The sequence below is a fragment of the Botryllus schlosseri genome, chromosome 4 (genome assembly GCF_051294905.1).
Source record: "Botryllus schlosseri isolate E-star chromosome 4, Bs_hap1, whole genome shotgun sequence".
Taxonomy (NCBI): domain Eukaryota; kingdom Metazoa; phylum Chordata; class Ascidiacea; order Stolidobranchia; family Styelidae; genus Botryllus; species Botryllus schlosseri.
Genome location: NC_137239.1, coordinates 26,007,660 through 26,034,933, shown reverse-complemented (window position 1 = coordinate 26,034,933; position 27,274 = coordinate 26,007,660). Strand labels below are relative to the sequence as shown.

General features: G+C 41.7%; 3 protein-coding genes across 9 annotated transcripts in view; 2 read left to right on the top strand and 1 right to left on the bottom strand.

Moving 5' to 3' along the window:
• The window catches only part of LOC145437617 (uncharacterized), a 299,426-nt gene that overhangs the window by 43,074 nt on the left and 229,078 nt on the right, over positions 1-27,274 (bottom strand). The gene's annotated exons all lie outside the window — the stretch shown is intronic.
• Positions 559-19,292, top strand: LOC145437616 (protein ECT2-like). 4 transcript variants are annotated; one of them, XM_080314890.1, is made up of 21 exons: positions 559-870; positions 2,055-2,141; positions 2,958-3,140; positions 5,176-5,373; positions 5,431-5,593; positions 5,674-5,831; positions 6,679-6,793; positions 7,278-7,405; positions 7,472-7,613; positions 9,502-9,702; positions 9,757-9,882; positions 10,469-10,569; positions 11,480-11,668; positions 12,576-12,783; positions 13,639-13,831; positions 14,283-14,379; positions 14,901-15,048; positions 15,416-15,528; positions 16,065-16,252; positions 16,808-17,120; positions 18,098-19,292. In XM_080314890.1, the coding sequence occupies exons 1-21, from the start codon at positions 700-702 to the stop codon at positions 18,344-18,346; spliced, it is 3,471 nt and encodes a 1,156-aa protein (XP_080171016.1). In that variant the 5' UTR covers positions 559-699; the 3' UTR covers positions 18,347-19,292. The 4 variants fall into 4 exon arrangements, with proteins under 4 accessions (XP_080171016.1, XP_080171017.1, XP_080171018.1 ...); XM_080314891.1 differs by lacking the exon at positions 2,055-2,141; XM_080314892.1 differs by lacking the exons at positions 9,502-9,702; positions 9,757-9,882.
• On the top strand, positions 21,541-26,672 carry LOC145437602 (protein MON2 homolog). Its single transcript, XM_080314871.1, has one exon. The coding sequence runs from the start codon at positions 21,613-21,615 to the stop codon at positions 26,482-26,484; it is 4,872 nt and encodes a 1,623-aa protein (XP_080170997.1). The 5' UTR covers positions 21,541-21,612; the 3' UTR covers positions 26,485-26,672.

Here is a 27,274-nt window from a genome sequence, read left to right as displayed (position 1 = left end):
CGCTCAGAGCTGAAATCACCCTTTTTCACTCCGAAATACCCGCCGGAGCTTCACTTCTGTGCTAATTTGCGGCATATCACTCGCGATTTGCTCTAAATCTGACCTAAATTAAAAAAAAGAGGACAAAATCTCAAAAAAGAGGACAAAAGGGCGTCCACCGAGGACACTTTCAAAAAAGTCAAAAAAGAGGACAAATCCTCTTAAAAGAGGACGTATGGTAAGCCTATATTAAATGGCAAGTCAGCGATAGTTGTCTGTAATGGTATATATGAGCACAAGACGTCCAAAGCTACTCAACTTTAGTTGAGTGGATTTGAAGGGGTCAAAGTAGCCATTGTAATGTTTTGCTATTTTCCCACTAGATGGTGAATTGGCGATATCACGTGACGTGTTTGGATGATGGATTTGCGAAAGAGCGGCTTTCGAATCTGGAAAGCGGCTTTCGAATCTCGAAGACGGATTCGAAAGCGGCTTGACTGGTTCGGATTTAGATTATGCTTATTAATGTATACGTATAGCTTAGACGAGTTTTTTAGCAGCTTTAAATGGTTACGATGCAATAAACTTTGACTTTTATTTATTGACAGTGTATCACAGAATAAAACATCAATTCTATGATACTATACATCGAAATAGCGCGGTATCATTGAATAAGGATTTATAGCGCAGTGTCAGTGTATACACGACCAGCGTCGCGACATGAGCATAATGTCACAAGACGGAGAATGTTCCGACCAGAGCTTGAAGCTGTCAGCGACTGGAATGTCCGATAAAAGCTTGCTGAAATCTCCGAGACTACCATCTATCGAGACGAGAGTGTGCTTAATCAGTGAAGCTGGCGAGAACAAACAACTTATTCAAGCCTTGAAAGTAAGCATATTGTATTTCCTTTACCATCATGGTTGTGATGAAAATGAATAATTTCAGTTGTCTAATTTGTAAGTTACATTTTATGTTTGACGAAACAATGAATGTCAGTCTGTAAAATGTTGCCTAGCTCTAAAATTCTAATTTGTGAAATTTTCTATGCTCTATACCGACAAGATAGCGTAATGGTTAAGCGTCCGGCTTCTTGATCGGTAGGTCGTGGGTTCGATTCCCGGCCGGGTCAGTCCAAAGACCTGATTAGTAACACTGGCATCCATGGCTTCCCTGCTTGGCGCTCATGCATTACTGGGATAGCATGGAGGGGTGGTGCATGACTTAGAAAGCCATAATGGCTATATCTGCACGTCCTTGTCCAGCGGCAAATGCACATCATGCACTCATGGTATGCATATGCGCAGATCGTGTGTATGTGTATCATGAGTCGGTGTATATGCCGCAAAAACATCAAGGGCAAAAATAAACTACGTCTTTACTTTACTTACTATTTTTATTCTAACCTACGTTAATTTCTGGTTCCGAAAAATGCTACAGAAGATCTGTGCAGGGCGAAATGAGCCATGCTTGCTTTGCAGATATTTGCCATTCTCGTCCATGTGAGACTGAGCTCTTGATTTGATATAAAGTATGAGCTAAACCTATCCAATTCCTAGGTTTTCGTGAATTCAGTAATTCTAATTGTAATCTAATTGGGAAAGCACTGTGTAGCTAACTAGTAACTACAATAGGCCTACTAGTCTAATTTGGAAAAGAATGTGTGGCTATAATTCTAATTCTAGTCTAATTTGGAATAGACTGTGCAGAGTGTAGCTATATATAATTCTAATTCTAACCTAATTTGGAAAAGATGAAAATTACTGATACTGGAATTAGTGACAAGTTCGCACCCTACGTTTTTGCCAAATGTGTGCAGTGTCCCAATGTTCCAAATATCTCAGTTGCATTTTTATGTGGTAATATGGGCCAAATATCCAACTTGAATGTCTCACAATGATCCAGTCTCTCTCGCACGATGAATTGTCTCATTTCATGCTACTTGGCACTTAGTTTACTGCGGTAAACAATGACATTCCAATGTCGGGCATTATTTTGCCCCGAATGCTCTTGAATTTCATATTACAACCTGACACGGGAAGTGCCTAATTGTGCTCGTGGAAATGAAATTACAGAATATCCGCCAAATGGAGGTGTTGTCAGTGAAAATAGTCAAGAATTCTGATGATCGGAGGTGTTATCGACACTTTATTTCCAAGACGGTTTGTGCGCTGGTGTATGCACGCTGTAATAAATCTTGAAATAGCTTGAAAATGGCTCCTTTCCTTCCCATTATCAGCCATCGAGCTATTTCAATCGTGTAACTCTATCCATCTTTCAGCTATATATCTTGCATATATTCCGCAACTTACTTTTATAGAAGCCTGTAAGTTTAACTCTAGTCTAATTATTGTTTTTCTGAAAATACTACTGAATATAATTGTATAGTGGTAAGCAAGCTTGGTTTCCCATTCTCGTGTGTGTGAGGATGATCTCTGAATATGGTTTGTGGTATTTCTTTCTAATTCGGAGTAATTCGATTTCTAAATTTTTGCAAATTCAGTAAATCTAACTGTAATCGAATTTAGAACAGCTGCGTAGCTGTGATTCTAATTCTAATCTAATTTGGAAAAAGTGAAAATTTTCTAGTTCAACTGCTCTGACAAGAATTGTCAGCAGTTATTCTGGCTCCAAGATCATGTTCAGTTGTTCACCTCTCTCTGCAATCTTGTGTCAAATTTTAGACCTAATCTGGTAAGGTCTCTGGAATAGGAAATAATCCTATTAACAAACCCTAAATCCATTGAGTTGCTATACCATGCCGGTGATGGTGGTGTTAAGTACAATTTGAATTCATATTAATACAGTATCCAGATATATTTATTTAATTTCCTGGCTGCTTCTTGCACTGCTTGACTAACCATGCTGACCAAGTTTTGGTATAATACATTAATGCCATACTGGAATAATACTGCTATAAGTTTAGTATCATTTATGTTTGTATATTATCCGGTCAATATTTCGTGGCATATTTTCAGGACATTGACATACCTTACCTGTGCTCGGAGGACGGCTCTGAATACGCGTACTGCGACGACCCAAAATATGAAACTGTGTTTGTTATGGAGGAATTTGAGGGGGAAGTTTTCAACAGGTTGAGGCATTCCGATAACAGAGTCCTGGGATCGCCCGTTGTGATGCATGTTGCTGCTACTAATGAGGTTTGAACTTTGAACGGTTTTAGGCTAGTAGGTTAGCTATGAAACTGTAGCTTCATATCCTCGAGATGTGAATTTTCAATAACTCTTTAGCCTGCAAAGGTAGCCACTAACGTCAAACTCGTTACCTTACTCCAATTCAGTTTTGACAAATAGTGTATGAAGAAAAAGAAAAACGAGTGGAAATCCATAGTTTATTTGATTCTTGAAAAAAAAATTATATTGGGTGCATTCCGCTCTTTGTTTTTAACCATTCTTTTGTTTTAATTCAACCAGGGTTAATTTGGAAACCAGCTGTAGTTCTGAAACATGATGTTGAGTGGTGATTATGCCTGGCACTGGAGTTATGTCTTTAGGGCATTAGCTTTATCATTTCTTATTGTCTTACTTTAATAAATTTACCATTCCAAAGCGCTAGGGTTATGGCTACAATTGATGCTATCAATATTGTCTAGTAGATAAAAGTTAGAATTGATCATAAAAACCCTGGGGCACTATCCAATATCCATTGCTATCCTGCAGACTGACAGATGTCTTGGCTTTAGATGTGTTCGAAATTATAATTGGAAGACACTTCTAACAAAAGCTGTCAGCGTCTGTTATTTTTCGTTACCGGTATCTCTACATATATGATAGGCTTACCATACGTCCTCTTTAAGAGGATTTGTCCTCTTTTTTGACTTTTTTGAAAGTGTCCTCGGAGGACGCCGTTTTGTCCTCTTTTTTGAGATTTTGTCCTCTTTTTTGAGATTTTGTCCTCTTTTTTAGGATTTAGAGCAGATTTAGAGCAAATTGCGAGTGATATGCCACATATTAGCACAGACGTGAAGCTCCGACGAGTGAAAAACGGTGATTTTAGCTCTGAGCGAAAAGATGACCTTTTTTTTTTTTTTTTTAGTCATCCATCTGGCGATTTGGAGTAAAAAACGTTATTTTGAGATCTGAGCGGAAAAGATGACCTTTTTTTTTTTTTTTTTAGTCATCCATCTGGCGATTTGGAGTAAAAAACGTTATTTTGAGATCTGAGCGGAAAAGATGACCTTTTTTTTTTTTTTTTTTTTTTAGTCATCCACCTGGCAATGTGGGCAGAAAAACGGTATTTTGAGATGAGCTTTTTTTTTCTTTAGTTAACCAGTCACAAAGTGGGAAAAATTGACCGGTTTTTGAGAATTCTACTCCGATTTTGAAAGTTGGAAATTTATGAAAAAGTGTCCTCTTTTTAGATTTCCAAAATATGGTAAGCCTAATATATGAGATGCGTATTAGTGTAATTTGGTGTCCTAGTATGATAAAGATGTCATCACTGAATGTTCCTATTCAAGTCTTCAGCAAATTTCGAAACCGATTCGCGATGCACAAAGGAGGTCATGGTTGTGACATATGAGACAATCCATAGATATTTTAGTTACTCTTTTTTTATTCATATCCAAATTTTTCGATTGCAGTAACTCCGCTTCTACTGGTTTGAATTGAGCCAAATTTTGGTGAGCACCGTTTCTGTAGACAACCTGACAATTTCATGGGGTGAACAGAATATTTTGAAAATTTTTTCATATAATTTTTAAATAATAAATCCAAATCTTTGTTCTCTTGTAGCCATGCGGTTACTGGTGGGAATTGAACCAAATTTGGTGTGCAGAGTTTTTTTTTAGCCAACCTAACAATTGTATCAAGTAGCCAGTGCAATTTTAAAAAAAGTTAGATTTGAACACCCCTGCTAAGCACTCCTGTAGAAATGACATTTGCTGGAAGTCGTGATGAAATCGCAGCATTGTCACCAAGTGCGATGAAATAGTTATGGTCGAAAAGTACCAAATTATCTTTGATGTTGGGTAGCACTGGCTTTGCTGTCTTTGTAGTCGCGTAAAAGTTCGGTCACATCTATTTGAAATTTCCGCGTCGTCCACACTCATGACGTTGCAATGAATATTAATCGATTCCGATATGATTTTGCCTAGTATAGTGAATTATGTTATTATATATTTATAATCTGCTCATGTAATCGAATAAACTGAGATTGCTTCTCTACTGACCACAGCCTCTACCGTATACATACCGGCCTCAGTACTGCAGCATCATGCAAGGCTTGAACCTCTGCTTCACAAACTTCGCCACGAAAGAGCACATGACGCGTCTGATCGCGCTGTGTCACTACATGGGGGCCTGCGTCAAAAGAGACATGAGTTCTAAGATCAATTTTCTAGTGACCAACACGGTGCGTGGAAAGAAATACGCGGTAGGTCAATGTGTCGAGTGTGCAGAATTTTTTTGTTGAACTTCAGCTTTTGTTCAGACTGCCGTGAGCTTGGGTGTACCAGTGATGCGCGAGGATTGGATTCATAACTGTTGGGTTGAGAGGCGTAGGCACGACGCGCGGGCCGACGCGGATGAATTCGTGAACCCGGCCAAAGCGAGACCGTTCGAAGGGTGCAATTTGAGCTTCCTTGGATTTTCCGGTAAAGTTATATTCGATTTTTGTGCGGAACATTTTGAATTTCGAAGGGATTTTATAATCTTTGCAATGCTATATTTGTAGACGGCGAGTGTAAGCATATGCAGGAGCAAGCGGAACAGCAGGGCGGTCGGTCCGTGGAAGTGGGTGACGAATCCTGCTCGCACCTGGTCGTGTATCAGGACAATGTCAAGAATCTCCCGTTCCAACCCCACGAACGTCTTCACGTGGTTACCCACGAGGTAATTGTAGTGTAACTGTGATAGTAAAGTGTTGTCTTCTTGGAAATGGATTCTGTGTGGCTCAGAGAAGCGCTTCTCAGCAAGACTTGTTCAGATTACTGGATTTTGAAAATTTGCAACGGAACTGGGACTACTCCAAAAACCAGTAGTTAGTTGATAGGTAACTGACGAGATTAGTAGTTTGTAAAAGTCTGTTCGCAACCGCCAAACACAGTATAATTTTTTATATAATTTTATATGCAAGAAGTTGGAGTTTGTCCATCAAGTAGACAAAGAAAGCGTTATGTTCAAATTTGATTTAGTTATTTGAAACGTATTTTTCTTCGTCGTGTCGTAATATGGAGTGAGTACATGGCATATTTTACGTACTTCTTAGCTACCGTCACACAACAAACTGTTTAAAGAGCTTCTTGGAGGTACAGAAACAGAACTGCAATATAAAATTTCATACCGTAGTATATTCATATTGCAATGAACCCGATTATTTTGGGCTGACACTCGTCAGGGGTAATCGTCAGCAACTCGTAGAGAATTGGAAAGAACATTGTGTATATATACGATTGGTGATTTTTAACCTCCGAGAAACTTCAATATATCATGTACCGGTAATCATGTATGACACATGTATTCTCAAAATGAGGTCTGCAAATTTCTCGTTAAACGAAGTTTCCGTGTTTGTTTTTATTGAGCTGCATACATTTGTCGTTATTACATGTAGGCTTAATTTTGATTTTCAAACTTTACCTAGGCTCCTCAAAATTAGTTTTAAAATTTTAACAACAACTGGTCTAGAATGGGAATTGAACTTGAGGTTGTGGTCGTGTGATCTTTTCAATTTATTTTTCAGTGGTTTTGGGGAAGTATACAAATCGACGCTAAGGCCGCAGAGTCGATGTATTTGTTCGACGTGCCAGAGAACAAACCGATGCTGACGAGAAGCTCCACTACATCGTCACTGTTAGGTAACGAATATTACTCGAGTACTCGGAAAAAGAAGAAGTACTTAGCATTGACCGTGCTTGCGTATTGGCGGTCAGCGTACGGACATTCCAGAATGAGGGTTAGGTTTAGGGGAGGCATTCTCAAACTTGGTCCATAGGCCTATCATTTTGGGTGCAACTATAAAACGAGATTGCCCGTATTTATCAGTGATGATTTTTAGCTTATTGGCATTGTATATAACTTTATTTCACAAATTCTTTTGACTGCCCTTGAAAATTTTCGTGCGCTTCGGCGGCAACCCTGGTTATTCAATGAATTTTTCGGAGTAGGTCACAATTTTGGCCGTCTGGGATGAATCAAGGCATCATTTCTGGGTTAAGGTAACTAGGTAAGGGTAAGGGTTACTTTTGGGGTGCATTAAGTCACCCACTCGAGTGTCACATGCTGAAATGTTATTTTTCATCTTGTTTCGCCACCGTGGAATTACGCTTCTTTTTCGGCCAGGCACTCCTTACAAATGGCGGGGCTCGAACGGCGACGCAAACGTCAGCCGGACCTCGTCCTCGTCCAAGCACTCCTTTTCCAGAAAGCGCTCTCGCGTGAGAGAGGAAACGCTGGCCAAATTGTCGCAGGTAACCGGCTGCATTGCCGGGATATAGCGAGTGCACGCGTTGAAAATACTTGATGATTTTTGACAGGAATCGGATAAGGAGACAGGAAAACAGCCTCCGAACAAACGCCAGTCCACCGACACTTCGGGCACCATCAACGAGTCCTTGCTGGATATATCGAATAATACAACGGCCGTTCGCTCGCCGAAGCCTAAAAGTTTATTTAAAGGTGAGACTCTCGGCTTGAGTTCGCACGATAGGAATTTGAAAAAATATAATAGTAGCCGTGGATAGCTCTCTAATGATAGCACATCGGAAAATTGATGTTAAAAATTTGAAATGTGATAAGATGAAGTGGACTCTAGCAAGTCTTGGCTTTACTAAGCAGGCTACGGATTGCCGCTAATGAAATTCCATCTTGATCTGTCAGTTTTAGTGCAATCGATAGTAACAATAATTCCTAGCCTACTGGAGTGGTCTGAATTTCCGATTTTACAGTGTAGAATGCCACATCGAAACTGTAGGTAGCGATTTTGATGGATGGATACAGTATTTGAATTGGTACAACGGTCTCGGGTCTTGATGAGCTGTGACCATCTCCTAGGATAGTACAGCTTTCTACACCTAATGGGCAGTTGGTGTTGTGGAAGGGCCTATAAGTGCTTGGGGTATATAGTTTTGGAAAGTTCAGCATGGAGCTAGTCTTGGAGGTTCGACAGAAGCCAAGGCACACGCAACTGAGTTCACGCTGATATGCATTGAATATTCTGATCCAGGCGCGTAGCCAGGGGGGGGGGGTTTCGGGGGTCGAAACCCCCTCCTTTAGAAACGCGAAACCCCCTCCTTTAACGCGAAACCTTGCTCTTTTTAAATGACCGCTCTGACGCTAATAGTCGGTTGCAATTCAATAAGTCGTATTATCTGTATTGCGCGCGGCGAATTGACGAAAGTCGCGGCCAATTAACGAAAGGCGTGTTGCTAATTAGCCAGATTCGTCCGTGCGCATTGCACTGCACAATGTAACGCGACACGATCTCCCGCTGAGATGATTGGCGAAATCGGGTCATTCATTGTCGCGCGTTCGGCAATCATTGCTAGCCTGATTTACCGCGTCTCCGACAAACCTAATTCCGCTGGCTTGAATAATCACATCTGCAATAGGCTCTGTGCGCACGATATCGTCACTGGCCTTCATAATCACATCTGCATTGGCTTGGTGTGCATGTGCACGATATCTTCGCTGGCTTACACAATCGCATCTGCAATAGGCCTAGTACTAAAGATATCGATAGCCTAACTACCGCGTCTTGGGCCTACCATGCTTTGGCTCCTATTTCTCGATGGCTTAGATAAAATGCTATTAAGTATAAGCTGATTAGCGATTGTGATTAAAGAGTGACATCTCGTAACTGAATGACATCGAATGTCCGCAATCATGTTCGACGCGTGCGTACATGCGTAATTGATTTCCACTAGTCTTCAGTTATAGTCCAGTAGGCGTGAGTTATAAGAGGTAAGGTTTGAACCACCTGAAATCGGCGTCATTATAGCACATATTCCATAAAAACTCGTACATTTTTACTTGCGCAAATCGTCGCCGAGGCTACGTAAGACACAAGACGCAATGATGAGCGGGCGTATTTAATTGTTGGACGCTTTGATAAGCGCGCGAATTTAATTGTTCAGCGCGTTGATAAGCGCTCGTATTCAAATGTTCGACGCGTGCGTATTTCATTGTTCACGACAGATCAGGGAGTCGCTAATTACCAGCACTTCCGGACTCGTTGACAAGCTTATAATACGCCTATAATCGCCAACACGGGGATGTTGTATAATCGTTATTTACGCATCGCATGTACTTAACCCTAATGAATCGATGCTACGTTACTAAATTCGGGAAAAATCGAAACCCCCCCCTTTTATTTCAAACCCCCCCCTTATTTCTCGGCTGGCTACGCGCCTGTTCTGATCAATTTGTGTTCCATAGTAGTGTATAAGATGTCAAAGGTTTGTAGATTAGCGTAAGGGCTCGCCTGGTTAGTAAAATTGTAAGCACCACATAGAGGAATAGAAGCAGCTTCCGGTGACTATAACATCAGCGACCGTATGTGCCACAGCTGACCCGGGACGGCGCAGAAGTAAGAAACCCAACCCGTTGTCGCACAAGAAGTTTCCGCTGAGAAAGTTTGACAGCCCCGCGTTTGAGAGTGTCGTGTCTGGCGACTCCCGGAAGCCGCCGGCTCGCAAATGCGACTCCAGAAAGAGAAAGAGCGCCGAAATCGAGACAGAGCTTAGCGTGCCGTCGAATGTTTTGGACGGTAAAGCGTAATTTCGTGTCTCGGTCGCAGTTTTACGGAGTGACGCGTTCGCAGGTGTTAAGAAAGTGTGCAGACCTGAGAAGCCGAGCTTGACGGCGCGCGAATCTTTTGCAACGTATTGCGACACGCGTCTGAAGTTGAATCTTGAGAGCGTGCTGCAGGAGGAATTGTCGGAAAATGGTTTGTGGGGTTTGGTCATCCAGCTAAATGAGCCCACGATTAAAATCGGTCACCCTGTGTTTTATTTTATTTATCTATCATCTAGTCGCAAAGTGACATTGATCAAGCGATGGTCTAGTTACCATATGGAATGGAGGCAGAGATTGGGAATTGCCAAAAATGGTTACATTATTAAGCTCATTTTTCGTCAGCTAGTGACCAGATGTAAATGAGGCCGTGATTGGGAGTGGCCGAAGGTGGTGACATTCAATTTACTCGACAGCATTCCAAATTTGTAGCTAAGGCCAGTCAGAGTTTACGGTAGTTATGGACAAGGTCAGCGAACAATAAGTACGTACTTCTTTTCTTGGTATTACAGTTGTCCATAACTTTTATGGTAGGCGATAAATTGGATGATGCAAGTAATTTTGAAAAAGGGTTGGCCACTTATGATTTGGGGACTTTAGGGTTTAACTTCTTACTAAACTTCTACTAACTTGTGGTTTTCTAATTTGGTCTGGTCCAGATGAAAAGTATTCGCTGATCTCGTGGACTACATTTTCATAGTTATATTGTGCCGCCTCTGTTAACTTTGTGTGTACGTTAGACTCTCCGGCCAAGCGATGCGTGTCGGCGAGATTCCAGGTCGCGATGGAACTGCTACAAACGGAGAGGAATTACGTCGGGATATTAAGCACGATTCTGAACGTACGTCCGATTTCAACGCGCTTGTCTGTGTTACTGTGGAATGTGTCTTATCGCTAGGGCGGGATTTTATTACCTAAAAAAAAAAGAATTTGGACGTTAACAAACTGAATTTAGACCAAATTTTGACCTAACGTATGCAAATGAGGTGTTTTTTCAAAAAAATGTTAAAATTGTACCACTTATCTTAATTTCTGGTTGGAACTGGCTGTCCTAACGAAGTAGTTTGGCCTGAAAAAAACGTTTTTGGCTTGGAAACAGGCAACTTTCTACATGGAAAAACCAATGTTTTAAGGAAATCTGGCCCTATGAAGAATTCCAGTGGTTACAATACGTATTATGTTAGAAACAATTAAATATTTTTGTAGTACAACGAGAAATACTTTCCTACCTTTTTGGGTAGAAAGGGCATGTTCTTACTAAGAAGCTTGCCAAGGACGTTCAACAGCAGCTGTTGTTGGCTGACAACACTGAAGTTGTGGGTACACTGCTGGTGACCGTGTTGCTTCATTCTGACGATGTCGTCTGCATCACAATTTTTCATCATGCGCTTCTTAATATATGAATGATGCAATGCCCAAGAAGTCTTTCTTCAGTTAGGATATTGCGGTACGTTGAGCGTAACACCATGTCTACCTATTTGTTTTATTTGACCGTTTATGATTCACGATGAGCAGACAATTAGCCGTTTACAATGGTAGGCCTATACAGTAGGCTACAAGCTGTAAAATATCAAATGATAAGTTCACCGACAGTGCAAAATCTACGATACAAACGAAGTGTGGACGTCAAAAAAATTTTGGCTTCATGAACAATTTTGTCAAATTTTGACCTAACGTTACAATTTTCACAAAATTTTGACATGTCGAAAAAATAACGCCCTACTAATCTCGTTTTTTGTGCGACGTCGCAGGTCTTCAAACGGCCCTTGGAGGACCCGAAACAGGCCAGCGGGCCGATATTGCCCACAGAAAACATTAAGGCCATCTTTGGGTCGCTGCCGGAGATCCACGACGTACACTCGAGGATGGTGGACGATCTGAAGGATGTTATGGAAACTTGGAGCGAGTCATCGTCGGTCGGTTCCGTGATTACGAAATATGTGAGTTTGAGACTTTTCCTGAACGGCAGGGGTGTGTATATTTTGTCAGTGTTGCTACTCAAGTACAGTATACCGGGGTTGTAACCAAGTCGCGAGGTTCCGAGTCTCGAGTCAATCTAACTTTTATGGTTTTGACTTGAGTCAAGTCGAGTCATTTTCAATTCACCACTGGGTCAAGTCCGAGTCATAATGTGTTCAGTTTTGTACAGTCCACCTCCGCTGAATAGTATATTCAATATTCATATTGAAATGAACCCGAATATTTTCGGCTGACACTCGTCAGGGGTAATCGTCAGCAACTAGTAGAGAATTCCAAAGAACAGCGTACATCAACAATCGTAACACAAAATGTCGGCCGAAAGATACAGAATGGCTCGCATTCATAATATCATAATTTTCCAATCTTAACAATTGCTGGCGGCCCTATTTTCCAAGTGTCGGGTTCAGGACTGATAGACGAAATACCAATAATGTCGTAACGTCACTATTCGAAGTTACCGTGAAAAGTTTCTAGTCGTATGACTTGGTTCGAGTCATTTCACACGTTCGAAAAAATGACTAGAGAGTAGAGTCACCGAAAAATCACGACTCGAGTCATTGCTGCCCTGCATAGTATATTGATGTTGAAATCAACGCGAATATTTTCAGCTGACACTCGTCAGGGGTAATCGTCAGCAACTAGTAGAGAATTGGGAAGAACATTGTATATCAACAATAGTGTCACCAATTCTCTACTAGTTGCTGACGATTACCCCTGACGAGTGTCAGCCGAAAATATTCGAGTTGATTTCAACATCAATACACTGTTCACACAGTAGACAAAACCCGCTTAAGTACTTCAAAAGAGAAGTAGTACACATGTGCATAGAGCCTATGTTTCGGTTTGACGCTGCATCGTTTTTTCCAGGCTGGCGAATTTGTCCGGTGCTACCCTCCGTTCGTGAACTTCTTCGAAATGAGCAAAGAGACGATATGTGCTTGCGAACTCAAGATGCCGCGCTTCCACGCCTTTCTGAAAATCAACCAGGCGAAAAAAGAGTGCGGCCGTCAGACTCTGGCCGAGCTGCTCATCAACCCCGTGCAGCGTTTGCCCAGAGTTATTTTGCTACTGCAAGGTTTGTCGAGGATTTGTAGTGGTTTGTATTGAATTTGAGACTTGGCAGCCCTAATTCCAACCTACCCCTACCCAGATACATTGATACACACTCTCCATTATGGTCGCTGATGCAACCCACAACTACACTTTGTATCTCTTTTGAATATATTCATTGACCAACTCGGCCAAGGCACCAGAAACTTCTTACAGAATAAGGAAGTGATACGTAACTAAAAGTTACACAGAACAGAATCAGATACTTGTCTAAAGTGTCCGTTCTAACAATGCATATCTTGGCCAATTTATTTCGGCAACAATCCTAAACCAATCATTGATATCAAATTAATCATTTCTTCTGTAGAGAGGTTAGTAATTACTAAATATACAAGCTAATGAAGAACGCAAACAGACCAAGATTTGGTGATTGCACGCATGGCTCGATACAACTTCTAAATAACGATGGTATCCTGTCGTTACACCATGTATGTCAACTCATGTTCATGGAAACATTGATTTTTGAATTTATGAATACAATTTTGATGCATCGCTTGCATAATATTATCAGTTGTTACATTTCCAATGTCTAATTCACAGTGCTGAATTCACTGGCAATATTTGTAGTAGAACGTTGGCCTTCCCGGGCAAACACGCGAGGTTTCTATAGCCAAATGGAGTTTCATACGGCCTAATATTGGCATTTACGGTGATGTCATGAAGGAAATGTCATTTCGTGTGCAGAACATCCAATCAGACCCAGTCTGCGGAGGCGTCCCAGCGTGAAAAACTTTAATTAATAGTAATAGATTTATTCTGTTTTAAAAACTATTCAAATCTATTCGTAGAGTAGTCGTAATCCGTACCTGTCCTGTTCCAGACATCAAAAAGCACACGCAGAAGGAACAGCCTGACCACCCGGACATCGGGTCCATCCAGGCCGCCCTGGACGCAGTGAAAGAGACGATGACCCACATCAACGAGGACAAGAGGAAGACAGAGTCACAAAAGCAGATTTTTGATATATATAATGAGGTCGAGGGTTGCCCGCCCACTTTTATCTCCTCGCACAGGTTAGTTAGTAAGTCTGTGATTTGCAGAGGGGATCACCGGTCAATACCGACTTAATTCTACTTTTTTTTGAGTACGCAAGTAGGCGTTTGCACTGCTTACTCGGTGGTTACGTTCTCAGTATCCTTCCATGTGAATTTGATAAGTTTTTTAGGCACACTTTGAATTTTTGAGAAGTTCAACATACCTTTGTGGCAAGTTTGCAATACTTTTACAAGCGAAATTGTCGTGTGATATAGTCACTGTGATTGAATGTTTGCCTGTTCGCAGTGTCGCCAGTCACTTTGCGAAGCATTTGACCCGTTGCTACTTGTAAAATTGGACTAATTGAGCACATCCTCTATTGTCAAATTACATCCATTGACATTGTGTTAGCGAACCCATAAGGCTTACTCCCTTATCTAAAGGCAGTGAAATCGTCTTGCGACCTTTACGGGTACGAAATCTCTACAGGCACTTTGTAACGCGTGCGGAAGTGATTGCTATCGACGACAACTTGGCGAGCAAAGGAGACCACATATGCCTGCTTCTGTTTTCAGACTGCATAGAGGTAATTTGCAGGGTTGTAATGACTCGAGTCCGACCTGACTCGCGATTTTTTTGTGTGACTGGACTCGACGCGAGTCAATTTTTGTATTGCCTCGACTTGTAGGACGGCCAAGAAGGATATTTCATTGTGGCTTCGCAGAATAGTATAGTCACCACATTATTGGGATTTCGTCTATCGTTCTGATACTTTGAAAATAGGACCAGAAACTGTGGAGGAACATTACGATATTATGAATGCGAGCCATTCTATATCACTCGAGCATAGTTGAAAAAAGTTAGTCGAACCGGGAATGTAATGACTCGCACTCGAGTCAAAACACTATGACTCGACCATCTACTGGCTGACTTGGACTTTGGCTTGACTCGGTGGTGAATTGAAATGACTCGACTCGAGTCAAAACTTTAAAAGTGAGATTGCCTTGTGGCTCGGAACCTCTTGACTTGGTTAGAACTATGGTTATGTGCTCTTCTGCCCTTGACTGTGTGTACGGTGCATACCATGACCATGTTACGTGTCTGCAGCTGACGAAGAGGAAAAAGGGCGTCAGGAACCAGTCTTTTAAAAGCCCGTCCGTTCACTCCAAGTCTAACGCGGGCAGGTGCTTGAAACACATCAAGCTTTTGTCTCTGTCTCACATCAAGAAGGTGGTTAACATCAAAAATTCAGAAGGTACGTACTATTAAGTTGGCGGAAGAAATATCACATTACTTGAATGGGCTTGCTATCAATCTGTACTCTCCTATTTGGTTCTGGTGTGTTTTACAATTTGGTCCTGGCAGTGAGAGTTCGAATTCGTACCTTACCTTTTATTCGACTACATGGTAAATGATGCTAGTCATATGAAATCGAAGATATTTTGGTGTGGCAGTACACAAGAGTATATCGTCTCACATTACTTGACTCAAATCACCACAATAATCCTTGATTCCGATTCGAGTAATCTGATGGTTTTGCCCAGCCCTGCATATAATGTTGTGCCTGAATTTAGTGCAACATGCTGGTAACGGTTATAATCATTTGAAACTTGAAATTTTAGACTGCCAAAGCGCGTTTGCGTTATTCTGTCGCACGCCTACGGACACGCGGGACTGGCTCTACACTTTCAAAATGCTATCGTGCACAGGAGGCGACGCCACGAATACAGAAAAAGTGAGAAGGAGCACGGTGTTTATTGACAGATTCCTATTTTTTTTGCGAGCACTCTACTCTCGATAGTGGGTTCGTTTTTAGGTTTCTATTTTTTGAAATTTCACCGATACCAAAGCTAAAAAGGTTGAGAACCGATGATTTTAGCAGCAATGTTTTATTTCTATGTTTAATGTTTTTCACTGTTTACTCAGATTATCCACTGATCAAGGATAATCCCAGACTTGCCGAAGAAAAACCCAGATAACTCCGCTTCTACGGGTTGGAATTGAGTCAAATTTGTTTTGCATTGTTTTTGAAGACAGCGCAACAATTTCATGGGGTTGACAAGAAAAATTTGAAAAATTTTTATTTCACATTTTTGGTTAAATTCAAAACTTTCAAACTGTACGAAATCCGCGATTACCGGTTGGAATGAATTCAAATTTGGTGTGCGGCGTTTTTTAGGGCAACTGAACGATTTAATCACCTAGCCAGCAAGATTCAGGAAAAAAAGCTATTTTTTGAACAGCCCTATGTATATGTGTAATGTCTTTCAGTCTGGAGACGCATGCGGAGGTGTGCCGTTGGCGGACGAGGCCAAAAACAAGATATTGGAGATGATTGCGCGAAACCGCGCCAGCACAGTCTGCAAGACCAGCGACGATAACTTCATACACACGTTGGCGTCGCGAGATTTGGACATTTCGACTTCCGACATCACGTCGACGATAGGAAAAGCAGTCAGGTATTTGCGTCGAGTAAATGGCGGCTGCGGTCGACGTAGTGATTTCTAAACTCTGAAAACCACTTGAAATGAAAGTAGGTTTTAAATGGTCTGAAAAGTTCCCAAACTACGTTTGGCTTTACAAAATTTATAGTGGGAAAAGTAAGGAAAGGTGAAGTAGTAGCCACTTGAGTAAATAGTCAAGTATGCAAAACCTACTTAAGTAATTTGAAAAGGTTATCCCAAAAACTGTAAGTGAAGTAGTCTAAAAAGTAATGAGGAAAAGTAATGCAAACCTTATCCTCAAATTACTTTTACAAATTACTATTTTTACTTAATATTCAAATTGAAGAGCTTCTTTGAGGTACATAACTTCAATGTACAATTGATTGGTATATTCATATTGAAATGAACCCGTATATTTTCGGCTGACACTCGTCAGGGGTAATCGTCAGAAACTAGTACAGAGAATTGGAAAGAACATTGTATGTCAACAATCGTATCACAAAATATGATAGACAATGCCTGTTCTATTAATGTCCAGTTTTTCTAAGAATTTTTCTTCTCTTATAACAGGGCCGCGAAAAAATCGCACAAAAAGCTGACCCGGGCATTCTCGTTCAGCCGCACTCCCCGGCGAATGGTGGAAAGGGCCGTGTCCACCATGAGCCCCGCCGTCGGCAAGGACGGCATCACCGCGGGTTTAGGCGCAACACCGTCCAGGGCCGCTAGGCCTATTTCGGGGGCCGGTCCAGACGCTTTCTTCACCCCGGACCGGGAGTCGCAGTCGATGGCGTCTGGTCTTACTCCGCAGATGAGCATGACGAGTCTGTGTACTCCAGAATCGGAGCGCAGGCAGACGCGGCTTTCGAGCTCTTCTTCGATGCAGGTTACTAGCCAGAGTTTGTGGGATTGTAGTAATTTCGAGTATGATTCTAGCATTCTCGATTGATACATTCGATAAATTTTGTATCAAATCCTGATTCGTGTTCGGCGATATCTGATTCTTTGTGCTGTAGGAAAATGTGGGATGTTGTCAAATGGCAAATGTCAAATGCTGTGGTGCTGGTTGGCAATATTAGTATATAGTTATGTTTGTAAGCAATTTTCACTTATAGGCCACATCCTTGGTCAATGATTGCCCTAAATACAATGTTGCTAGTCGAAAATGCCAGTATGTAGTTTTGTTTGTAAAGAATTGTACCTTTGTCAAATGCTTGCGCCGAATGCAATGGTACTATTTAACAAAGTTAGTCTGTAGTTATGATTGTAAGCAATTTTGACTTATACCTTTTGTCTGAGCCATATACAATTCTGTCAGTACTTGGCAATCTCAGCATATAGTTATGTTCTTAAGAAATTTTGACTTATACATCCCGAGTGATCGAGGTTACCCTAAATACAATGGAGTTTAAATGTTAGTTCATAGTTATGTCTGTAAGCAATTTTCACATATGCGTCCAGTCTGGGCCAAATACAGTGACACCAGTTGACGATATCACCATATATTTCTTTTTGTAAGCAATTTTCGACCTGAATGTCCTGTTCTTTTACCTTAATTTTCGTCAGATTCCTAATTAAGTATTTTCCACATATTTTTTGCAGTGTCCTGTTCTACAATAGGGTCCAAGTAACCTAATTTATGTGTAAATCATCTCCAGTAATCACCATAACTCAGCATATGGGCTCAAACCAACTAAAGTGCCATCGGGACACTGTGCTTGTGGGGTGTAGGCTGAATTGTTAATATCGCACGGTTCAGGAGTGGTGTGTTTGTGTGACGGACTGTGTTGGTGTGAAATCTCTCTTGCATGCTTCTAAACCTCACCGGTGCACTCGGGTGTGATGTTTGCCGCACATTTTCAGATGGACGTCGACAGCGAAAATTTTCCCGGGTCTGGCAGGCATGGACTGAAGCCTTCGGTCAGCATGATGAGCTTGCGGGAGCCGCGTAACAAAGCACTGTCCGGGGCTAAAGACCATTTGTTTCAAGTGCCCACTCCGCCGGTGAGGAGAAAACGGAACGGCCCTGCTAGGGCTGTGAAGGCAGCCACGATAGCTTTTGGAAGGGCGGGGTCTTTTCGGAGAAAAAATAAACCAGATGCGTGGCTTTGATTATGATTTGGGCTGGGCGCATTGATTCGAATCTGATAGTGATCCTAGAACAAAAAGTTTACCGTATGCCTCTTTCCACTAACAAACATAGTTTTTATGTTTAATTTCTCAATGTGGAAGCCTCAAAACCTCGATTTGTTGTACCACAGCGCAAACGACAGTAGTACAAAGCTACTGACTTTAGCAGAAACACATTTCTCTTAAACTGATAAATCCACAACATGGTCGAAAAAATACCAAATTATCATTGTGCGGTGTAGAGGTGGCATTAACTGTGTTGTGGCCGCGTAAAAGGTGGACATTTGAACTTAAACAACGCGGTTTCATAGCGTCATAATATGTGATACTCTAATTTGCCCAGCCCTGATTGTGGTTATTGCAGCTTCTCTTTACAGCATGCTTTGCACAATTGTGTCACGATAACCGTAAAATTATTGTGTGACTATATGCGACGGCCATGTCTCGTCTCACCCGCCAATTTTTGCGTATGTGAACACATTGTGGGTTGTGGTGTGCACTCTTGGTGAAGGCTGATTTTGGGTAATTGGATGTTGTAGGTTAAATATATAGTGATAAAAGTCATACCCTTTGTAGCCTATGATGATATGATATCGAAGAATGCTGTGCGTTAATTTCTTTTTCCTTTATGGGATTAACTTGTAGTTATTGTACATCGTATTTAATCTGTGCAGTGAGATATCTTCTGAAATCAGCTTGCTAAATGCTTCACGTGGCGTACTGTGACAGGTGCAGTTTATGTTATGCGAGGTTCCTGTCCCGTGATGGGTGTTGGGTACGCCACTGATTTGACTGTCCCGCTCGTATTTTTCCTTTTTTTATGTTGAATGATTTCGAGTAGCTATTCGTCCTTTGTTTTTGTCAGCAGCTGCCCTTGATGTCCATTCTGTAAGTTGGTGATTCAATAAATCTTTGCTTTAATGATGTAGACTGGTGTTCTCAGGTAGAGGGCGATGGTGATTGAAAGGCTCCTATAATGCCTTGTCTATTGGTTCTGTTACTGGTTTGGGTGGTGGATCAATAATTTAGCATTGCGAGCTGGGTAAAATCGAGAGCAATGATGTGCGATTGGAGATAAGTCCCATGTGACTTGCAGGAAAGTATGGGTGAATTTATTTCGTGATATCTGCATGCACGATGGTCAGGGTTACGTAGGGTTTCCATATTTTGAAATCGTGAAAAGAGGACCCTTTTTAAAAGTTTTCAAACCCATAATACCGGTGGTAAATTTCTACCACTTCGTAGTCGGTTGACTAAAAAAAGGTAACCTTTCTCGGTCGGTGCCCGAAATACAGTTTTTTCCTTCACATTGTCGGGTGGTTGACTAAAAAAAAGGGCCAACTTTCGCTCAGCTCTCGAAATACCCGCCGGATCGTCACTTCGGTGCTGATTTACGGCATCTCAGTCGAATTCTGCTATAAATGTGACCAAGATTCCTAAAAAAGAGGACATTTAGGCGTCAGAGATGAGCAATGAGCATGGATTAGGATTAGGTTTTGAAAAAACAGGATTTGTGAAATTTTGTCGGATTTGGATTAGATAATTTTTTCGGAACGGATTAGGACTTGGATTGGATTTACCTATTTTCTGGGAGATTGAAATGTAGTGTGGCGAATGGCGACAATCTTTATTCAGATCAGTTATTAATGTACTTATGGTTACTAAGTTATTTTGAATCAAGTGAATCGTTGGTTGTGAAAGAAAATTTTCGAGTCCCTCCATTGCATAAATTAGTATTTTTCTGAATTTCCAGTTGGAATCGGATTAGGATTGGACATGGACTTGAATATGAAAAAGTTATGGATTAGGATTTGGATTTGGATTTGAAGGTTCGGATTTCGATTGGATTAGGACATAGAAATTTCAAATCCGCTCATCTCTGTTAGGCGTCCTCGGAGGACATTTTCAATTAATTGAAAAAAGAGGACAACTCTTGAGTGAGGACGTATAGCTAGGGCGTTCGTTCAACCACATTAATTTAACAATAATATACTATACTCCTGTATAGTTTAACAGCCGCATTTGAATTTGAATGCTGCATGTAGCAAAATTATCTATATTCTATGGTTTTCTATTTACGTTTCCAATCCGAAGAAATCTGGCAAGAATCTTCGTGAACATAATGAGTGACGTTTGACGTCGACCCAGATCTAAAGTGGTCGCACTGGACTGAATCCTTCCGCCTATCTAAGTTCTTTCACTTTAGCAGGTTATTTTCCATTGCCACGGGCATATTCAAATTCCAGTATTGCAGGCTAAAATATATGGTTTGGTTATCGAAATTGTGTGTTAGTTTTTTACGATCAAAGAAATCTCGCTGAGGAGTTATTCCAGTTTGCCTTATTTCGTTATTTGCGTATTAAGTTATTATTATTTATATATATAGGAATCAGGGCTACTCAACTGTCGGACTGCAATGCAAATTCACAGTTGAATCCGGACTTTATCTGTCTAGGAATTTACTTAACAAAACCAAGCCATTATCATTGATTTGCAAAAACAGAGTGCAGCGTTTTTATTCTTTCTGTTCAGCAGTCAGCACCACACTAACAGAACAATTAATACATTCGCTTTTGCGAATGCCACTTTGCTGGATTTTGTGAATATTCATACCATATTAAATTTGTATGACTGTAGTGTTCATTACTTCATCCGTCTTCATTAAAGTTATAAGCCAATTTTAATCTTAATGGACCTTTTTTACAATAATTGAGTAGCCCTTACTTGTCCATGAATCGGGGGGGCCAGTGACTGTTTCCATCAGGCATTATGTCATTCTTTCATCAATTAAGTCAGCTGGGATCAATTTCAATGATTATAAGATATAGACCTATATCTGAAATAATTATAAATATATATTCCAATAAGAATAAGTATAATGCAATAATATATTATATGACACTAAACCATATATTCTTTAGCTCCATATGTGATTCCTTAGACACAATGTTTTCCCTACATACCTTTGTATTTTTGTGAGTTACCCAGAAGTTTTGAGGGTAACTACTTCTGTACCAAGATGCTTCTTACCTGAGTGGCTTGGCTTTGTCGGCTCTGTTTGTTACCCTATATCGAGCCTCGTGACCATACTTATCTTGTTATCTGCATATTTCATTTCTGTTATCTGCATATTTCATTTCTGTTATCTATGTTATTAATTTGCACAATTTTCAAATATTCTCTATCTCTTAACTCATAGATTATTACATTGCAAGATACATATGTACACGCCATATTAGAACGAAAACATGGCCCAGGCTCGCGAGAAGCGCCTGATTGAATTGCTTCAAGGAGATCTGCGTAACTTATCCAACGAAACAAAGCGAAAATATCCACCCGTCAAGGAAGCCGCCGAATCCGCCATTTTGAGAATACGAACGCTAACGGGCACAGTGGGTGACACCCCAGACAAAGCTACATACCTACCAAGTCTACAAGAGTCATGCGCGGATCTATTACAACCATTCCTGATGGGGTGCGACACAAAGAGTCTGCCTATCATACAACTGTGCTTCACATCCATGCAGAGACTCATCAATCATGATATCATCGATTCGGCAATGTCCGTAAACATCGTAAACATCTTATGGCAAGTTTACGATCAAAACGTTGAAGAACTTCAATTGCGAATTTTACAAACAGCTCTCGTGTTGCTAACAAGCAAACGCAGCTGTGTGTCAGGCGATGTTTTAGCCAGAGCGCTTGTGTTATGCTTTAGGCTGCATTTCACAAAAAACGAAGTAACAAATCATACAGCTGAAGCTACAATACGTCAAGTTGTTGCTTTGGTTTTCGATCGAGTCATAATCGAAGATGACATGAATCAAGTTCAAGACTGGTCCGGTGATGAATATATCCCGAAAAGCTCGGCCAAATATAAACCGCCCGATAATCTCTCCCAAACCGTGAAAGACGCATACATGCTTTTTCAGGACTTATGTCAACTTGTGAATGCCGACAGTCCGTGCTGGCTTACTGGAATAACAGAAATGACTCGTACTTTCGGGTTAGAATTAGTCGAAACGGTACTATCGGAGTACGAATCAATTTTTAGCAAGCATCCTGAATTTAATTTTTTGCTGAAAGACCGCGTGTGTGCCTTGGTGATACGTCTGTTCTCTCCGAATATAAAACACAGACAAGGCGCCCCGCCGCCGCCATCATCGCAAGGTGCTCAGGACAAGCCATTTTTCCCGATTTCGATGAGACTGTTGCGTGTCGTGTCTATACTTTTGAAGAAGTATTACACGTCTCTCGTTACAGAGAGCGAGATATTTTTGTCGCTGCTACTCAAGTTTTTGGACACCGACAAACCCAACTGGCAGAGAGTTTTAGCGATTGAGGTTTTGCAGCAGTTATGCGTTCAGCCCAAATTACTACGATCATTCTGCAGTGCATACGATATGCAAACGCACAATAACAAGATCTATCGAAATCTAGTGACTTCTCTCGGTTCATTCATACAGAATTTAATGGCATCTTATTCCTCGAACCCTACAGTCGTGTCATCGGTTGCTGATATATTAAATGGCTCATCTACAGCCAACAACGGACAAAACTCATACACAACACTGACTCTGGATTACCGCGGAGTTTCAATACCGCTTTTGCCAGTGAGCGCGGTAAATAACGGGAAATACTTGTACAGAGAAATGCTGGATAAGGTCGACCCGCCTCCGGTTCCTGATGGGTATGTGTTGGGAATGGCTTTTTTCGCGTTTCTTGATCTTATCAAGGGTCTGACTTCGATGGTGGATTCAGAATTTGCGAATTTGAAAGATAATAGTGAAAAAGATGGCGGCAATTCTGAAAAAGCATTGGAAAATCCTTCGATGATTGAAATTTACAAAGAAATGCTGGAAGCTACATGGTGCGGTATGTTGACTGTTCTCTCTTTACTGTTAGAGTCTAGCATTGAAGACACAACCACCGAAGCCGTGTTGAAATGTATCGAATCTTGTGCTGCAGTGTGCGGTTATCTCAACAATAAACCTGCCCGCGACGCTTTCATAACAATCCTATGTAAAGCTTCTCTCCCTGTTCACTACGCCCTACCTGTATTCAACGCATCACTCGCGTGTTTGCCGCAAAAAATCACAATCGGATCCGAACAGCAACAGGTTTTGAACAGCAGTCTACAACAACAAGTTGTAGCAATGGGTCAGCCACTAGCGGCTAACAGCAGTCAAGTGTCTGTGATGTTGACAGCGAAAAATATAAGGTGTATGCGTACCGTACTGAATTTAGCAAACTGTCATGGCACTGTTATGAACACTGCATGGCAGATTATCTTGACGACGTTGCAGCATCTTGTGTGGATACTCGGACTGAAGCCTACCGCGTCTGGTCAGCTGTTGCCGAATCCTAGATCCGGCAGTGATCCGAATTCAGGCAGTAACACGGTTCTTACGACTGCTGTGCTTTCTGACTTGCCTGTTTTATCTTCGATGCTGTCTGAGTTGTTTGAGTCTTCGAAAAATCTAGACGATGTGGCGTTACATCATCTTATCAACGCTCTCTGTTCGTTGTCATTAGAAGCAATGGATGCTGCTTACAGTAGTAACGTGAAAGAACCAAGCCTGTTCGCTATCGCGAAACTCCTAGAAACCGGCTTGGTTAACATGTTCCGCATTGAGATACTGTGGCGGCCCGTGTCTGGTCATTTGCTCGAAGTATGCCAGCATCCTAACGCTACTCTACGAGAATGGGGCGCGGAAGGAGTAACTTCGCTCGTGAAATCAGCGATAGCGTACAAGCACGGGAAATCGCTCGGCGATAATCCACGCATGCTGCATATGTTCCTTCATCCTTTGAAGGAACTCAGTTCTGTTACTCATGCGGATGTTAAACAGAAACAATTAGACGGTACTTTGCAGATGCTGCAGTCTTCCGGTGATATCTTATCCTCGGGGTGGCCTGAAATATTGCATGTCATTGGTTCTCCAACTGGAGCTTCCGAAGAGAACCCTATACGCACCGGGTTTCGTAGTCTGCAGCTTGTTGTGTCTGATTTTTTGCCTTCAATTCCTTATCGATCTCTGCGGCAATGCATTGATGTTGTGACACAGTACGGGCTTCAAATGCGAGATTTCAACATCAGCCTCACTGCCATCGGATTACTCTGGAGCGTGTCGGATTATATGTACCAAAACAGGCAGAAAATCGGAGAAAGTTTGAAAAATAAAGACTCTGACGATACCCCGTTGTGTATGGATGACTTGTGGCTTGATTTGTTTGCGAAAATCGGTAAACTATGCGTGGACAGCCGCCCGGCTGTCCGTAAAAGCGCGGGACAAACCTTATTCTCGACAATATCCACGCACGGTGCTTTATTAAGTACAGCTGCGTGGGATAGAGTCGTGTGGGATGTTCTTTTTGTATTGATGGACAATGTACAGACAGCGTCGGACGGCGCGTCGTGTGAACGTAGCAAAGCAACTATTTTGATGCACCACTCGCGTGACACGGACAGAAAACAATGGCAAGAAACCTTAGTCCTGACTTTGGCTGGATTATCGAGAATTTTTAAGCTGAAACGTGGCGTTTTGGCGACCCTGCCGCACTTCGGCAAGGCTTGGGAAAAACTGTTTGCTTACTTGGAGAACGCTGCATTATGCTCGAGTTCGGAAGTGTCGGGAGCTGCTATGTGCAGCTTTGAGGATGTGCTCGTCTCCGATATCGGTATGGAGTCCGAAAGCGAGAATGCGCAACTGTGGGCGAAAGCCTGGGACAGCTGGTGTGGTATCGGTGTCAAAGTGACTGAACCTCCTGGTGATGATGTGGATGACTTGGACGCTGTGATATCACAAGCATATCTCACTTCATATGTGTCCTTGTTCTCTACGTTACACAAGCATATTCAAGCTAAGTTTTCGTTACAGCATTTTCGAGATCTGACCAGGGTTTTGGATGGTGCTATCCGTGTCCCAGTGCGTTGGGATGCTGTCGCATTCGAATTGCCGTCACTTTCAAGTTTCAGGCTCACCCCCCTCCAAGACGTGATCATACGTTCGATTAACGTAATTCAAAAGGGGATATCTCTGGAATCGGACGCGGCAATGTACCCTGCCATATTCGAGCTTCTACTAAAAAACGCGGGATACGCTACCAAATCGCCTACCTATGGAAAGATATCGAAAAAGCTGTTGCCGAACGGAAAACAAAAGTGGCAATGCCCTAACTGCGTACCTTTTGCAGAGTATTCCATCGGTCTTGCGGTAGAGCTGTATAAAAAGACAGCTTGCCATAAAGCCGTGATTCAGCACGGCGTGCTGAATAATATCGTAAGGTCTTTGCGAGTACCGTTATCGAAACGATACGATCCTACTATGAAAGGCACTTGGGAATTCGCGGTAGACGCGCTAGTGCATGTACTCCAAACCGGTATGCCTGTCGTAAGACAACATTCGCAATCTGCTTATTTTGATGCGTTGTGGGATGATCTACACTTGTGTATTGAAGCTTTCCTGTTTCCTAACACCCCAGAGCCTAAAGATTTATCAGTCGAAGACCATTTGACGCAGGAAAATCTTGACGTGAAACTGATCAGGTTGATTAGAGACGAGGTGTTGCCGCAAGGTTCTTGTATTCCGAAGACGTTTGTGACCAAAATTGTGGAGCTGCTGAACAAAGGGTCGTCTCATCGGAGAGATAAACATAACGGAGATATCGGTAGCAACAGATCGAGGGAAGGACTCAGCCAAGCTTGCTTTGATACTCTTTTACAGTTTTCTTTAGTTAAAGATTCCGAATCTAAATCGACATACGGTGACTTGTCATCTTCCACTGCCGATATCAATGATCTGACTTTGGAGAGCATCATCAAACGTTGTCATTCGACGCTAGCTGCTTACATTGAGGAAGAACGCCTGACTTTACATACTCCGTTGCCGCAATCCCAAATCAACGAATGCGTGAGACTGTTGACGTCAATGGATAGTTTGTTGGGGTCTATAATAGAAAACCCATCTAGCGTAGATGCATCCATTTGGAACCTTGTCGTGACTTTATACCCTGTTTTAGTCAACTGCGTATCGTGCTCTTCCGCTGAGTTCCGCACCAAGGTGGCGCGGGTTTTACTGCATTATAAGTCGTTGGTTAACGTAGATGGTTTCAGATAAGTTCGCCGCGTGCTTTTCCTCGCGTTTTTTTTTCTGTTGATTTTTGGAATCGGATAGTCAGTGAGTAGCGTATATTTGTGTTGTCTGTTTCAAGATGGTATCGAGGAAATGCTGTGCAATATAAGCATTGACGAAGCATTACTGTACTTTATAATTGTAGATATCTATGAATATACTCGCTGCAACAGCTTTTGATTTTTTAATGTTGTCAACAGAATTTTAATACAGGTAGGTGCTTGATAGTTAGGTTAGGCAGACGAGCTCGGTAGTTGCTGGTAGGAATCACAAAGGCTTGGTCCTCGGTTATAGAAATACCGGGTCGGCGTAGGATTAATACTTCCTTTTTCATTGTATATTTGAGGCAACTGTCCAATCTTGGGTTATTTTTCAAGACTCGACTTTCGACTCTTTGTTAGTGCTCACTCAATTGCTAAGCAATTCATTCTGTTGATTTTGACTTTCTAATATCATCAAATTATACGTTGTGGGAACTGTCCAAAGCTGCGTCATGTTTAATAACAGAGAGAAAGCAATTTATGGATCGATTTACACAAGTGAGATTATGAAACAGCATGCTATCCTACGTGGCCGCTTGGGGGCCGAAACTTGGGCGGGCTGTAATGACTTGAGTCGGGATGTGTCAATGACGACAAATGCCCACAGTAATTTGTCAATGTCGATGTGTATCTATTTTGCCTTCCTCTTTCCATGTGCGTGCATTATGATTCGATTCAAAGATAGAATAACTGGAATTAATATTAGAATTACAATAAGAGCATGTAATAGTTCA